At 40.1% G+C, this 13680-nt stretch overlaps 1 protein-coding gene across 1 annotated transcript in view; it reads right to left on the bottom strand.

Moving 5' to 3' along the window:
- Positions 1-9339, bottom strand: part of FGF10 (fibroblast growth factor 10) — a 76100-nt gene extending 66761 nt beyond the window's left edge. Inside the window, exon 1 of the mRNA XM_067545674.1 lies at positions 8574-9339. Coding sequence (XP_067401775.1) covers positions 8574-8889 — 316 coding nt within the window. The 5' untranslated portion in view covers positions 8890-9339. The remainder of the gene's footprint in view (positions 1-8573) is intronic.
- Between the last annotated feature and the right edge of the window lie 4341 nt (positions 9340-13680).

The raw sequence follows: 13680 nt of genomic DNA on the forward strand, positions 1-13680 counted from the left end.
GTTCCCAGCCTGTGGCCTGAAGAACAAAATTGGCCCTTGGGCCTTTCGGAGTGGCCCGCCACTCCCCTCCCACTGGCTGCAGCAGGGAATATGGCAGAGCGCTCCTCCTGAGTCCAGAGGTGCCGGTGTTCCTGCTGGAGCCAGAGGGGGGGAGCACTAATCTTCCATCCTCCTGGCTGCAGAAGGGAGCCACTGCCTAGGGCCCCAAGTGGAGTGCATTGGGCTACACGGGGTTTCCTGCTGCAGCCAGGGGGATGGGAGATCATCGAGGAGGAAGGCAGCCTCCTCGTTTAACTCCTTCTGTCTGGATGCAGTGGGGGGGGGGGATCAGGGAGAGGGCTGCTGGCGGAGACTGGTGGCCCTTCAGGGTTGTTACAATGATATCTGTGGCCCTCAAGGCAAAAAAGTTGGGAACTGCTGCTCTACGTAGCTGATAACTTCTAGAGCTGTGTGTGTTTAAACAAGGTGTTCTTCTGTTTGTGTACTGTTCTCATCAGTATTCATAGTACGGAAGTTGTGACATCAGCTACAAATTGGAGGACATGGCAATAGAGAATGATGTCACAAATTCTGGGGGAGGGGAATAATTCAATTCCCCCTTGTGTGTGGACCAGAGACTACATAAATACTGGCCACCAGCGGGTGGCACATACAGAAGCTGCAGTGAAACAATTTCAGCCTCATTACTCTAAGGAATTGTACACATGCCTTTCGCGGATTTGTGACTTCACAGGTTCAGCATGATGGCGGTGTCTAATTAGCACACTCACTCTCTATGTTTAAGAACAGTTATGTTAGAAGAATCAAAATGATGTGCTAATGTAACTCAGGCCTGCTTGGTGAGGCACTCTCCCTCTAATGGCATCTAGATCAGTTGGAGACTACAGAGTCTGTTACAGGCTCAACTAAGTAAAAGCTGCATTTTAGCTCATGCAGCAGAGGCTTCTACATTAAATGCCTGAGTTCCCAGGTTCGATCCCAAACAATGATTACCAGGGTCTGTCAGCGTTTCACTAACTCCTGCGTTGAGCCTCGGATCATTCTCAGTGCATCTTAAAATGTTTCCAAAATGCTTCTCAAATCTGCAGACTAAAGTCTTGTCTATCCCAAAAATTACACCAGTTTAACTAAAGTCCATTTTTTACATCAATTTAATTAAACCTGTCCAACCCAAATGTGGACCTCCACAAATTGGTTTACACCTGGCTTATAATGATTTAGCTCACTTCAGTTAGCATAAAAATGACTATACCAATAATTGTGTTAATCCTCTGAGCATGCCCAGCATGCACTAGATGTTTCCAGAAGCCTTAGGAGACTCAGACTGAACTGAGTATTTGTGCAGTTAAAAAGGTGCTGTGCCTGATCTCCAACAAACCTTCCTCGTGAATGCTTATGAAACATTCCATGTACTGTCCGGTCTATATACTCTCACCCTCCATACATGCAGACTCTGTAGCTGCAAAGTTACAAAAAATGCCTACAAAAATGTTTTTTCTACACTGGTTTTGAGGCCTTGTGATCATTCCATGGCAACATTCCTCTCAACCCCAGGCGGGATGATGAGTGGGGAACAATAAGTTTCAACTGAAATCATCTCCTGTCCCTTCTGTAGGATTGTATCCAATGGTAAGATTTTCAACCTTACTAAATCAAGGCAAAAGACAAAGACACTCATTACCAGCAACAAGAGAAGCGCCATGTGGAAAGTTAGGGAGAAAATAAACAGCTTTTGGTTCAGTGTATTTAATTTTTTGAAGCTTGCCCCACTGTGTGAAAATTCCTCTTTAACCAAGAAGATATACGTTATTGACGGATTATTTAGAGGTAAACATAGAAGGAGATAGGCTAATAATTCTTTAGCCTAACTATAAAATAAGGTAATGCTTTACTGCTTACACTATGAATCTATCAAGCAGTAATTGGATGCACGTGTTAGTAGCAGTAAAAAGGCATTGTCCAGTTGTCCACCTTACATGGGAATCTACTTTAAGTGTCTTCTTTGATTTACTGTTCCAATTAGAACAGAATGTTCAAAGAAAAAAACAAAAGTGACCTGATTTAAAAGCAGAGAGTGCCTTTAAAGCTATTGTTTAGCATGTGACCTAGCTCACATTTAAATTAATTGAAACTCACATTTGTGTAAAACTGTACCCTTTCAAAGAATGAATTCAGTTTTAATAATCCACTCAATGATGAAAGTGTACACACTTTTTTCCTTGAAAATTTTGATATTTATAGACAGGGACAGCTTTCCAGGAAACAGGTTGATTTCTTTTCAAAGCTTTGGATGGCATGTTTTCTGTCTGATTTCTTCTTTATTCTGTGTTGTAAAGCATCTTTGCTCATTACAATGAGTTGGCACTAGCAACAAAGGCAACTAGTACTATGAGAAAATGATTTTCCCAGTCACAAAACCAAGTAATAAATACCATTGATTCAACAGAAAAAATAAAGGATCTGAATAATAACGAGCCCTTGACATTAAAATATTGGAGAGCCTTTTGCATCAAATAAATGTTTGGGGTAAGAGAAGGATAATCTCCCTGCTAGCTATGCCTGGTCTGATTTGTAATAATAGTGCCTATGCCAACACAGAAATTAAAATTTATTTGTATAGATTCCATTTGTAAATCTACCCTCCATTACACATCAAAGGATTTGTTTTTCATATCCTGGAGTGAGTGGTGCCAATTTTTCACTTAATTCCAACAAGCTAATATCCGCTATTAATGTTGACAAATTTTGGAATTATACAACTATAATGAACATTTGTACTATTTTAAAGGCAAACGAGGCCATAAAAGTCTTTAGAAGTACAATTTAAAAAAAACAAATAAACCCCAAACAATACACTTTGATACTTCACTTCTTAGTGCAGCTGCACAGAATATTGATGATATTATATTTATTTCAATTCAATTCAATTCAATTTTTCTTGGGGGGAATCATTAAAGACTCTGGTCAAGATCAGGAGAAAAATGGTAATTAAACTTTCTACTTATTTTATTGACACCATTTCCAACTCCTCAGCTGGAAAACCTTTGAGTAAAAACACAATTTTGTTCAGAAAGGATATTTTGTCATTAGCATTCATATGAAGAAGGTTCTGCCATGTTTGTTTTTAACATTCATGAATCCTCAATGTGATAAGCTATTGGTGGTTCCCAATTATTTTATCTTGAGAAAGATAAAGACTGGAGAAAGACAGAGGGTGGAAAGACACTGCTTGCAAATATAAGCCTTCTTTTAAAACGTAAGGCTCTGTAGAAGAGAGGAAACTTTATTCGTACAGGACTTGATCCAACGTCCACTGCAATCAATGGCCCAACTCCTACCAACTTTATTAGAAGCTGAATTCTGCACATAGAACTGAAGACTCAATTATGCTACAGTGGAACGTGCTTGAGAAGTTTCATACTGCCTTGATACCGTCCTTACCAAGTCAAGACTAAAGAATCATCCTGTTGAAATTGCAGTGTGGGATATGTAAAGCTTCCTTGGCCCTGGATCTCATATTCTTCTTAGGTTATCAGGGTGACACCCACCTAATGCTGTCTTAGCCTTTTGCAAATGACTATAAATCAGATTTATTAAGATGAAAAGAAAAAAAGACTCCTTGCAACTGTAAACTTTAAGAAATTTATGATAAGGCTACACTATCAGTGTGGTGGGTCCACATGGTGGGAATGCAGTCAAGGTAACAGGAAAGTGTCATGTAGACATTAAATAATACAATTCCTTCCATATACATAAATCCCAAGGGTCCGTGGTTGTATGCTGCTGGTTATAAATTATGTAACTGAGCTCCAGGAACAACGCAGTTAATAAAAATGTATAGATTTTCTTCCCAGAAAGCAAAAAGTATTTATTAGGAGGCACTATATGATTTCTTAATGTCAATTTTTTAAATTTCTTTTGAACTATTAACAACATGTAGTAATTCTTTGTAAAAAGTGACACAAGGGAACGCATGAACCTGGAAAGCTGTCTTTCATTTAAAAAAATTATTATTTAATATACAAAACCAACTCTGAAAGAGTTAAAATGATCTCATACAGACTGTTTTTAATATCCAGTATTAAGACTGCACAGTTTGCTCAAAGTTCTACTCTTCTATTTAAAGGTGTACATCTGATGTTATTGCAGCTATCTCTCACTGTTATTTACAATCAAATAAAATGATTTTGTTACACCTGGGAACAGTTAAACATTGACTTGTCAGATGTAAACAATTACAAGAGATAATGAAATTACTAGATTTTTCTTAAATAGTCATGCTGCCTTAATCTAATGTGCCACTGTTAACATAGGTGACACTGCTGTAGATTTTCTTTGTGCATTATGTGTCTGATCCAAAGTTCACTGAAGTCAATGTAAAGACTACTGGGGCCCATTGAAGTCAATAAGTAGGCATGTTATAAACGACAATCTAATCTGTAGTAAATCAGTGTAATTCCATTGATTTAAATATAGCAGCATCAGTTTACACTAGCTCAGAATCTACCCCTCTGTCACCTGCCTAATTTGAGTGTAAACCCCTTGTGGGAGTGGCTGTGCCACCTTTACACTATGTTTTGTACAGACAGCACTGTGCACATGGAGCCTTACTCAAAGCCCATGGGAGTGAATAGGAATTCTTCCACTGATTTCAATGAGCTTTGGATCAGGCCCATAGATTGCAGTCAATAAATACATAAATAATGGGCCCAATTCTGAAGTCCCTGTTCAGACTGAAGAGTTTTATAACTATGCAGCCCATATTTTACCGTCATCTCTTGTTACTGCTCTCTATTAACATTCATATCCTGCATACTTCGAGGCCTTCACAGAGTTGCCTTTGTAGTCAACTTTTTTCTTGTTTTTGACAGTGTAACACTGAAAAGATTAATGTATGTTTACCTTAGCCAACTCATCATAAATTATATGGGCCAAAATTCACTCTCCATTAGACCTGAACAATCCCACTAATTCCAGTAAGGTGCAACTAAGGTCAGAACTGGGCCATAGGTCTACATGCTGCAACATCTCCATCTTTATATATGCTAAAAGCTCAAAACCTTTCTTAGCCATCTCGGATGTCAAGTTATAGGCAATACTTTTGTAATTACTCATGGCTTTTGTTTCACACATGCTCACAGTCACTGGAGAGCACTACAGCTTGTTTTATTCACTTCTAGAAATGGACTTATCAGGAGCTGTAGCAAGAGGACCTACCAGCTGCAATACTGAGGTAAGAACTAGTGCTGAGTGGTAGAATTTCAAGGGCAAAGCTCTATATGTAAAGAATAATAAAACAAAACCTAAACTATCCTATGTATATCTAGTGACAGATATACTCCAGCTATGATAAATTATGCAAGCTCTCCCAGACTTCTTACAGAACAGTCATAATTCACCCCTGTTCCCGTTATCCAGAGGTATGTAAAGGCTGAGGTAGCAGTTCTGGTGTAATCAAATTGAAAAACATCTGCCAAAGTAAACCTTTATTTAGTGCATACTCTACAATATTTATAGAGCAAAGCTATGAATGCTTTTTGAGCCATTTTAGGAACTGGGAACTGAATTGCACTTTCTGAGGGTTCATTCTGACTTTCTCCAACTGTTCCTTTTACTTGATAGCATTTCACTGGCAAGCAGCCATTAAAGCTGTTGTCCAATTACACAGCATATCATAAGCTTGCAGCTCAGTAGATAAGATTTGATTGTAGTATAACTGGATTTTAAACATTGTTATCACGTGAGTGAAAGAAATTAATCCCCAAATTAAAATATTTGAAAAATAAAGCCCTGTGTGTCAACAGTAATCATTATTTGTTTAGGGAAATGTCGTTTTGGATGGGGAACTTATTTCGGAGGTTAAAAACCCTAATATTTAACAGGCTACAATTTGATGGGCTGTCTGGCTTATCCCTTAGGTATGCCAGGAGTTTATTCACATGTAATTACACATTTAGACAATATCTTAATGATGATACCACATATTTGCACTGACTCAGTCTATCTGGAGATTATGGCGGTATTCTGATTACATAGCCACATGTTAAATTACGATTCACAGAACCTATCCTTTTCTCTTACAATGTTCTGACACAGATTTTTCTTGAAATACAAGACAACATAGGTGGGGCTCACTTAACACAGTTGTGCGCTTTCATGAAGACATTTTAATTTGCACTGGTAAGTAGTTAGTTAAAGAAGAGTGTAGATGTTTGGCTCTTTTTGATCTGATAGCAAAGACTTAACTAAATACTAGTATATATCCAAGTGGGTTTGCCTCTTAAAGGGTATTCCGATATTGTACTTTGAATAGCTGACTTCATTTAAGCTCTCTCAAGGTATTCATTTTGAAGAAACGATGCCCTTCATTTGCTTTATGTAAATTTTGCTGACAACAATCTACAATTATTTGTAGTTCTGAATTAATGCTTGAATTGCATGAGGGGGAGGGGAAACGGGGAAACAAATTAAGTTGTATTTAAATTTTGGCACTGCTGACAAACATTCTGCAAGTCTGAAAATACCTATGACATGTCAGCAAGAATATTAACTACCTTTTAATTTTCGTATGTGTTGGGTAAAAAACAAAAAGACCTAGGCATAGTGCTTGGTGGTGTAAGGGGAGTTGCTCCTGCCTAAGAACTGTAGGATTGGGCCCCTGAACATGCGTATGTATGTATTTCCCTTTATGGTCTTTCCTCAGTTACGGTCTCATTCTGCAGGCACTTACACATGTAAGTAATTTTATTCAAATGAATAGTTGTACTGATTAAAATAGGACTACTCACCTGAGGAAAGTTACTTGCCTGCAATAAACGTCTGCAGAATCAGGCCCTTAGTACTTCCCATTCCCTTTCTGAAGCAATATGGTCACACAAAATCTATCTACTTGACAAGTAGCAGACTACACAAACATTTAGAAACATATTTCTGAGAAGCACAGTGGTCTGCTTTGTTAAGAAACCTGGTCCAATAAATGCTAGCAGTTAGATACAGGCTAACACATCGAAATGAAGTCTTCAGCATATGCTTGTAGCTCATAAAATTACTTGCTATGAAATTTAAAAGATTACATGGTAAATCTAATCTGCTTTGACACCTAAAGCATTACAAACATAGATCTAACACTGCAGAATGAACACCTGTCATCATTTAAACCATGAAAACAAGTTGCTAGCTGTAGCCAATGGAAGCAATGACACACAAACTCACATGAAAAAATATGCATATTATGGAGGTGTAAACAAGAAATACAAGTACAGGAGAATTAACTTTCTTTAACATATAACACCGCATCCTGCCAAACCACACTCTGTACTTTACTTATTGTTTCAAGCAGCTCATTTAGCTACCCATTTGTTTTAGTTTAGCAGGGTATATACCTCCAGGTATATTTGGATTTACAAAAACAACCTAAAACCAACCAGTTGGTCTTCACCGGTATGCTCAACTAAAGTACCTTTCTCAAACATTTGCATAGCAGGGGCTACCTTTTTCCACACATGGATGTCGTCATTTAAAATTACACTGCACTATATTGTGATTTACTACAGGTCCCTCTCCTTCCCCTCACTTGAGATTAGTCATTTTCTTGCCTGCACAAAGATTAAGTTTCTCAAGACTGACTACCCAAAATAGATGTCCAGAGACACAATATTACTAGAAGCCTAATTAGTTGTTAGAGAAACGTTCGCTCTATGGGATAAACTACAGTCATTGAAACAGCCTTGTGACTTTTACTTTGAAAATATTTCTTCTTTAAAAAACGATGACAATGAAATGTGTGTGAGGTCCGTAGGAGTGCAGCCCCAGATGTTTACGATGCAATAGTAGTATAGCAGGGCTGCAATCTGAGAGCTCTCCGAAGAAAAGGAGTACAACAGGACACCACAAAGCAGCACATATGCTATTGACAACGCAGACACGAGCATCATGTTACCAGAGAGAAGGCAGGGCAAAGACAAACAGCGGCAGTGGTGCCTTTAAAAGTTAACTGCATGGGCTGCAATCGCTCAAAAACCAACAGCATGCGGGGACAGAAATCAAAACCAGAAAAGAACACTTTTCACTGGCTGGAGAGGGAAAGGATGGCTGCGGGGGTGGGAAGGGGTAGATAAATCTTGAGGGGGGGGGGGAAATCAATGTATTGTTTTAAAATAGAGTTCACATCCAACCTTTCTAATGACAGCGGATAATTGTTTTCAGACTCAGTAGAAAATACCCCCCCTTCCCTTTACAAATCTTTCTCATTTGCTTTTCTGCCCGCCCAGAAAACCAAATTGTGTTCACTCAAACCATTCGCAACACAAATTTCTTGCAGACGAGAGAAGGATGCAGTGAGCAGAGTCAAAAGCCACAGCACCCCCCAGCTCAGCGTGTGTCTGGTGTCACCTTCCCAAACAAGTGCTCTTGAGAACTCGAGGTTTGGATGGCCGGGGAGGCCAGCAGACGAGGTGCATTAGAACTGGGGTGACGGTGTCCCGGGTGTGTAGGGACTATTTTTTTTGGGGGGGGAGGGGGAGGCGATATTGATTTGGCTCAGTTCTTAGCGGGTGGGGGGAGTCAGTACTTACTGTCCGGGCAGTTCTCCTTCTTGGTCCCGCTGACTTTGCCGTTCTTCTCGATCTTGAGAAAGTACTTGTTATACGAGTAGAGCTTCCTCCAGCGCACATCGCCCTGGAGGTGATTGTAGCTCCGCACGTGTCTCCCCGCACTGGAAGGCGAGGAGGAGGATGAAGACGCGTTGGTGGCCCCCGGGGACCGCATGTCCTGGCAGATGACAGGCACAGAAGACACCAAGAAGAGCAGCAGGAAGAAGCAGCAGCAGCAGCAGCAGCGAGGCAGGTGGGAAAAGGCGGAGGCACCATTTGTCAGTATCCATTTGCACATTGTACTGAAACGCTGGGCGCTGGAAAATGTCTCATCAGAAGAAACATGCTGGAAGGGTAAAACCTGGTAAAAGGCAAGTGGGGAGCTGGTGGCTGCTGCTTCGGGTTAGAGCCCTCTGAACTCTGATCTGGCCTGAAGTGAGTGCACCAACATCCATAACTCAGGGGACAAATCGCCTCCGAAGTTGCTGCCTTTTAATCCTTCCAGTCCTCCCTCGCAGAAGAAAGTTGGTGGGGGTTTGTGTGTGGTGGTGGTTAATCCTCTTTCCTTTTTCTCTCACCCCCCCCTCCCCAACCTGCTCAGAGGCTTCCCCGTGGTTATTTCGTTCTCTTCCTCCCTCCTCTCTTTACCATCCTAGATGCAGAAAGGTCTGAAAAAAGAGAGGACAGCGGAGTGAGCAACACGAGCGAAAATGAATAATGAATGCAACCCACGGGCTTCTTGCCCCAATCCCACACACACGCACGCACTTGATGGCTTTGCACCTTCTTCTGCTTCCCCACCCCCTGCCTTGGCAAAACCCAAGCCAGTGGTACAACTCGACCCTTCTCACTGACAGCCCCAGAGGAGGCAGTTTCTTTGTTTTGCTTTGAATCCTCCAGAAAGTACCAAGAAAAAAAGAAAAAAAAAATCCAAAGAGAGAGAAAAATCCCAACTCCTCTCCCCCGTCTGGTTGTAAACAGGTTGGAAGCTGTAGCCTCAGTGTGTGCCAGTGATTACAAGCAAGAGGTGGGATGTGCCTCTGGTGGTCAACCCTTATTTGCAGGGGGTCAAGCAGCGGTGGGACATCTGAAACCCTTTTGCAGCTGGAGTGAGCAAATGCCTGCTGTGGAGGGAGCCCCAGGACGGAACTGCCCTTGCTTCCTTCCCGTCTGCAGCAGCAGCAGCAGCAGCCTTCAGTCTTTGCTAATTGCTCTTAAAGCGCTCTTCTCCTCGGAGTGCTGGCCACAGCATGGCCTGGAGACTCATGCTTTACTAATTTCCCTGTCTTCCAGGCTGCACCACTCCCCCCTAGGGAGCCCCCCCTTCTTTCCTTTCCTCTTTTTTTTTTTTTTCCAAACTTGTTTTCTAGCGCAGGATTTTATTTTCTGTTTTTGGCAGTGAAGTGCTTGAGAGAACCACCTGGAGCTTGTTGCTCTGCTGACTTCCCCCACTCTCTCCCTGGGCTACAGAAGGGACTGGGGGGCGAAAGTGGCTAGAAGAATACAGTGCAGACAAGCCCTGAAAAAGAAGATTATATGCCGCTCAAGGAGAGCTAAAGGGAAGAGACATAATTAGCTCCCTTTCCTTCCCCTCTGCCAGCTTCCATGGAGGTCTCTCCCCTCCTTTAATGTATCATTGATTTCTCGCTTCCGTTGCTGAAATAAAAAGTTCACACTTTAGCCTGCTCTTCCTTTTAAGCCTCTCAAGATTTATCGTGTCTCCTTCCCCCCCTCCCCACCCTCCTTGTCTCAAATGAAATCGGGGACCTAAATGACCTAACATTTCTAATTACTAACATGAGTCAGTTACTGAATCACACGTCGGACTTCAAAGCAAAAGGGGCTTTTATTGGGATTGCAAATTTTCCCCATAAAATCTGTCTGAATGGTTTTCTGTGGGTTTCTTTTTACTAACAATTAACAGGCACCCCGTATGATGTACTACATTTTTATGCTTTAATAAAGGATCAGGGAGTGTCTCTGCTCATGGTTAAGGACAGCCGGTACACAAGACATTAAACTGCATCATCAGCATTCACTAATGTAAAATAATCGGCATAAAATGCAAGATAATGAAACATTATTAAGCAAGAGAATACATTATAGACGGAAACTGACATTATGTGAAAACAAAGTGGGTTATCCTGACATGGAACTTGTCTGTAAGGGGCACAGTCAAAGGGAAATAATGCTAATCAATAAAATGCAATGGAAAACCAGCCTCTGCCATTATATTGTGCATTTGGAATCAATCTTTCTTTGAACAGCAGAAAATACATAAAAGACCAATAGTTCTAAAATTAGATTAATTCATTAGGCTGGGCTCTTTAGTATATTGTTAACTTCACAGCAGAAAATTAGAAATGATTTTCTCCAATTATGATGTTTACTCAGTTGCAAAAGTCAGCTCTTAAATTTATGTGCTTTGATTCTGCGGGTGACATTTAAACAGCCTTAAAAATGAAACCGTTTAATGCTAGAATCAATATGTTTTATGGTGTTGTTTATGTTACTTCAGAATATTTATTCTTCATATTTTCACTGTGGTAAAGGCTTCAGAAAATTCTTGGGCTTAATTTGATTTAGGATTTATTTCTGTAGTTACTAATCTTAAAGAGAAGGAAATGAAAACAGAGCAAAAGCAAAAGTCTATTCTATAATGAATGGCTGACAACTTCAATGTGGCCACAACGTTAATTTCAATTTTCTAGCTCATAGTTTTATATCTGGGTTGCCCACAATGTCTGAAAGGTTCCGTATAGGGTTTCCGAGGGATTTGTGTTTCAGCCAGAAGTTCAGCTCACACCAAAAATTTAAAATGACAAGTAATTAAAAATACATGTCTTTTAAACTGTACATTTGATGAAACCATCAAATAATAGCCCTTTGTTCTAACAAATGCCACAAAATTCAGCAAATTTTGTTTAGAGTTTCTCTGTACTGGGAAGAGAAAATAGCACTTGGAGTTTCAAAAGGTTGTACTTAAAATATTTTTTAAAGCCTCACAGCTGAATTTTCTGCTCATGTGAGACATTCTGCCTAGACCTATTTGTAACTTCTGCTCGGTTGCATGAATCAAAAATAAAAATTGCAACTTTAGAAGTTTCGTATTAAATCAGATTCTGGCAGGTGCAATACTCAGTGCAGTACTTAAAACCACTACAACAGATAGAGTCCTTTTCTCTCCTGTGTGATGACAGGGAGGGCATTTACAAAACAGAGCCCAAATGAAAAGCTGACATAGCTTTTTAGATTATATCTCATTCCTTTTTCTACTTTCTATATAGCCTTTCTTTTATAGCACAGTTGAATCCCTAAATACCCCACTACTTTGTATTGTTAGGTCACCTCTTAGGTTAGCCTGAGAAAGCCTGAGAAAAGTTCCACAGGAAAGATGCACTATTTAACGGAATTCAATCTGTCCCAATAGATTTGAATCACTAACATAAATGTATGAATGTAGATTATATCTCTGTAATGAGGCCTGAATCATTCTCAGTTACTTCAAAGGACTGAAATTCAACCTTCCTTTTTAGCAGCAACAATCAGACCTTAATGGGTTCCTTTATTAATTGTTCCACTGCTAAGTTTGAAAAGGAACTACCTTCAGTACAGGTCCTACACTATAAGTGGTACCTACTACCTCTAAAACTGTTTCTTTTTTGCCTCCAAGGTCTTTACAATTTTCACACAGCTTATTTTGCTGCATGCTTATAAACATTTAGTAACATTGACTCATCCACACTGAAACAAAGCGACCCCCCTTTTCAAAAATGAACACAAAGAGTAGAAAACATTTTAAGGGTGTTGTTTTGGCAGATCGATTTTCCTAAGAATGTTGGGGGAAATTAAGTATACACAGCAATTTTAATTGGAAATATTCTTAACAATCTACAAGCTTCAGATGGCTGTATCACATTTTTTTCTTTTCACCAGGTGAGATCTTTTTTAATAATATGAATTACAAGTGTTCCTGTAGTTAGACAACATTTTATTCTTGAATTGCAAGAGTATCTCAAGCGTGGACACCCTAGTCTTTGCCTACTTTGATTTCCTTCAAAGTATCATCTTTACTTGGTGTTGTACTTCTATGTCTTTAAGTTTGAAATGTTGTTGTAGCCATCTTGGTCCCAGGATATGAGAGAAACAAGGTAGGTGAGGTAATATCTTTATTGGACCCACTTTCAAGGTAACCCAGAAAGGTTGTTTTAGGTAAGAAATTTGTCTGAAGCAGAGCTCTATGGATCTTGAAAGTTTGTCTCTTTCACCAACAGAAATTGATCCAATAACAGATATTACCTAACCACCTTGTCGCTCTCATATCTTTAAGTGTTATTTTAATCAGCTCACTCTGAGATATCAGCAGCCTCCTGTGCAGATTTTGGACTGGTGGATACAATTGTGACCATTTGCTGCTGACAGTACAGTTAGAGATGTGTATTCACCTTATACTCATTGGATCCAATCCTGCTTCCATTCCAGTTGATAGGAATTTTGCCAGTGACTACAATGAAAGCAGATTTGGGCCAGTGCTGTCATTCTTAGAGAGAGTGCTGCCAGAAATGCTGCAAAGAATGCTGTCTGACAGTGACGATGCAAACAACGCAGTCTGTAGGCCAAATGCAGGCTGCAGAATTCTGCTATGTGGTATATGACCATTCCCACCTGTACAAAAGTGGTATGATGGGTAGAGTCTAGAAGGCCCAGCATGCAATATTCTGTCTTAATGTGAGGCAGGCCAGTCAGACGGAGCATTGCATGCTGGAATCTGTACACCATAGGATGTTCTCCCATAAACGAGGGCCGATGCAATCTGTGGCATTTTGTGCAAATTAAATTAAGGTTTATGACAAGTCACCATTATGGTCTTCCTGTTGGTAATTTGCAATAATAATAATAAACATTCTTTTTGTCCTTCTGTACTACTTTTCCACACATCTCAAAGTGGTTTACAAAGGTGAGCAAAAATTATTATCCCCATTTTACATGTAGTGTGAAATTAGATAAATTAAGTGACTTCCTGAAGTTCACACAAGGTGAAACTAATTCCTATGCATAAGACCAGCACCCTGCACCCATTAAGACCCAC

Source organism: Emydura macquarii, unplaced genomic scaffold (assembly GCF_026122565.2).
Source record: "Emydura macquarii macquarii isolate MOO-44397 ecotype Brisbane River unplaced genomic scaffold, CSIRO-AGI_Emac_v2 contig_1045, whole genome shotgun sequence".
NCBI lineage: Eukaryota > Metazoa > Chordata > Testudines > Chelidae > Emydura > Emydura macquarii.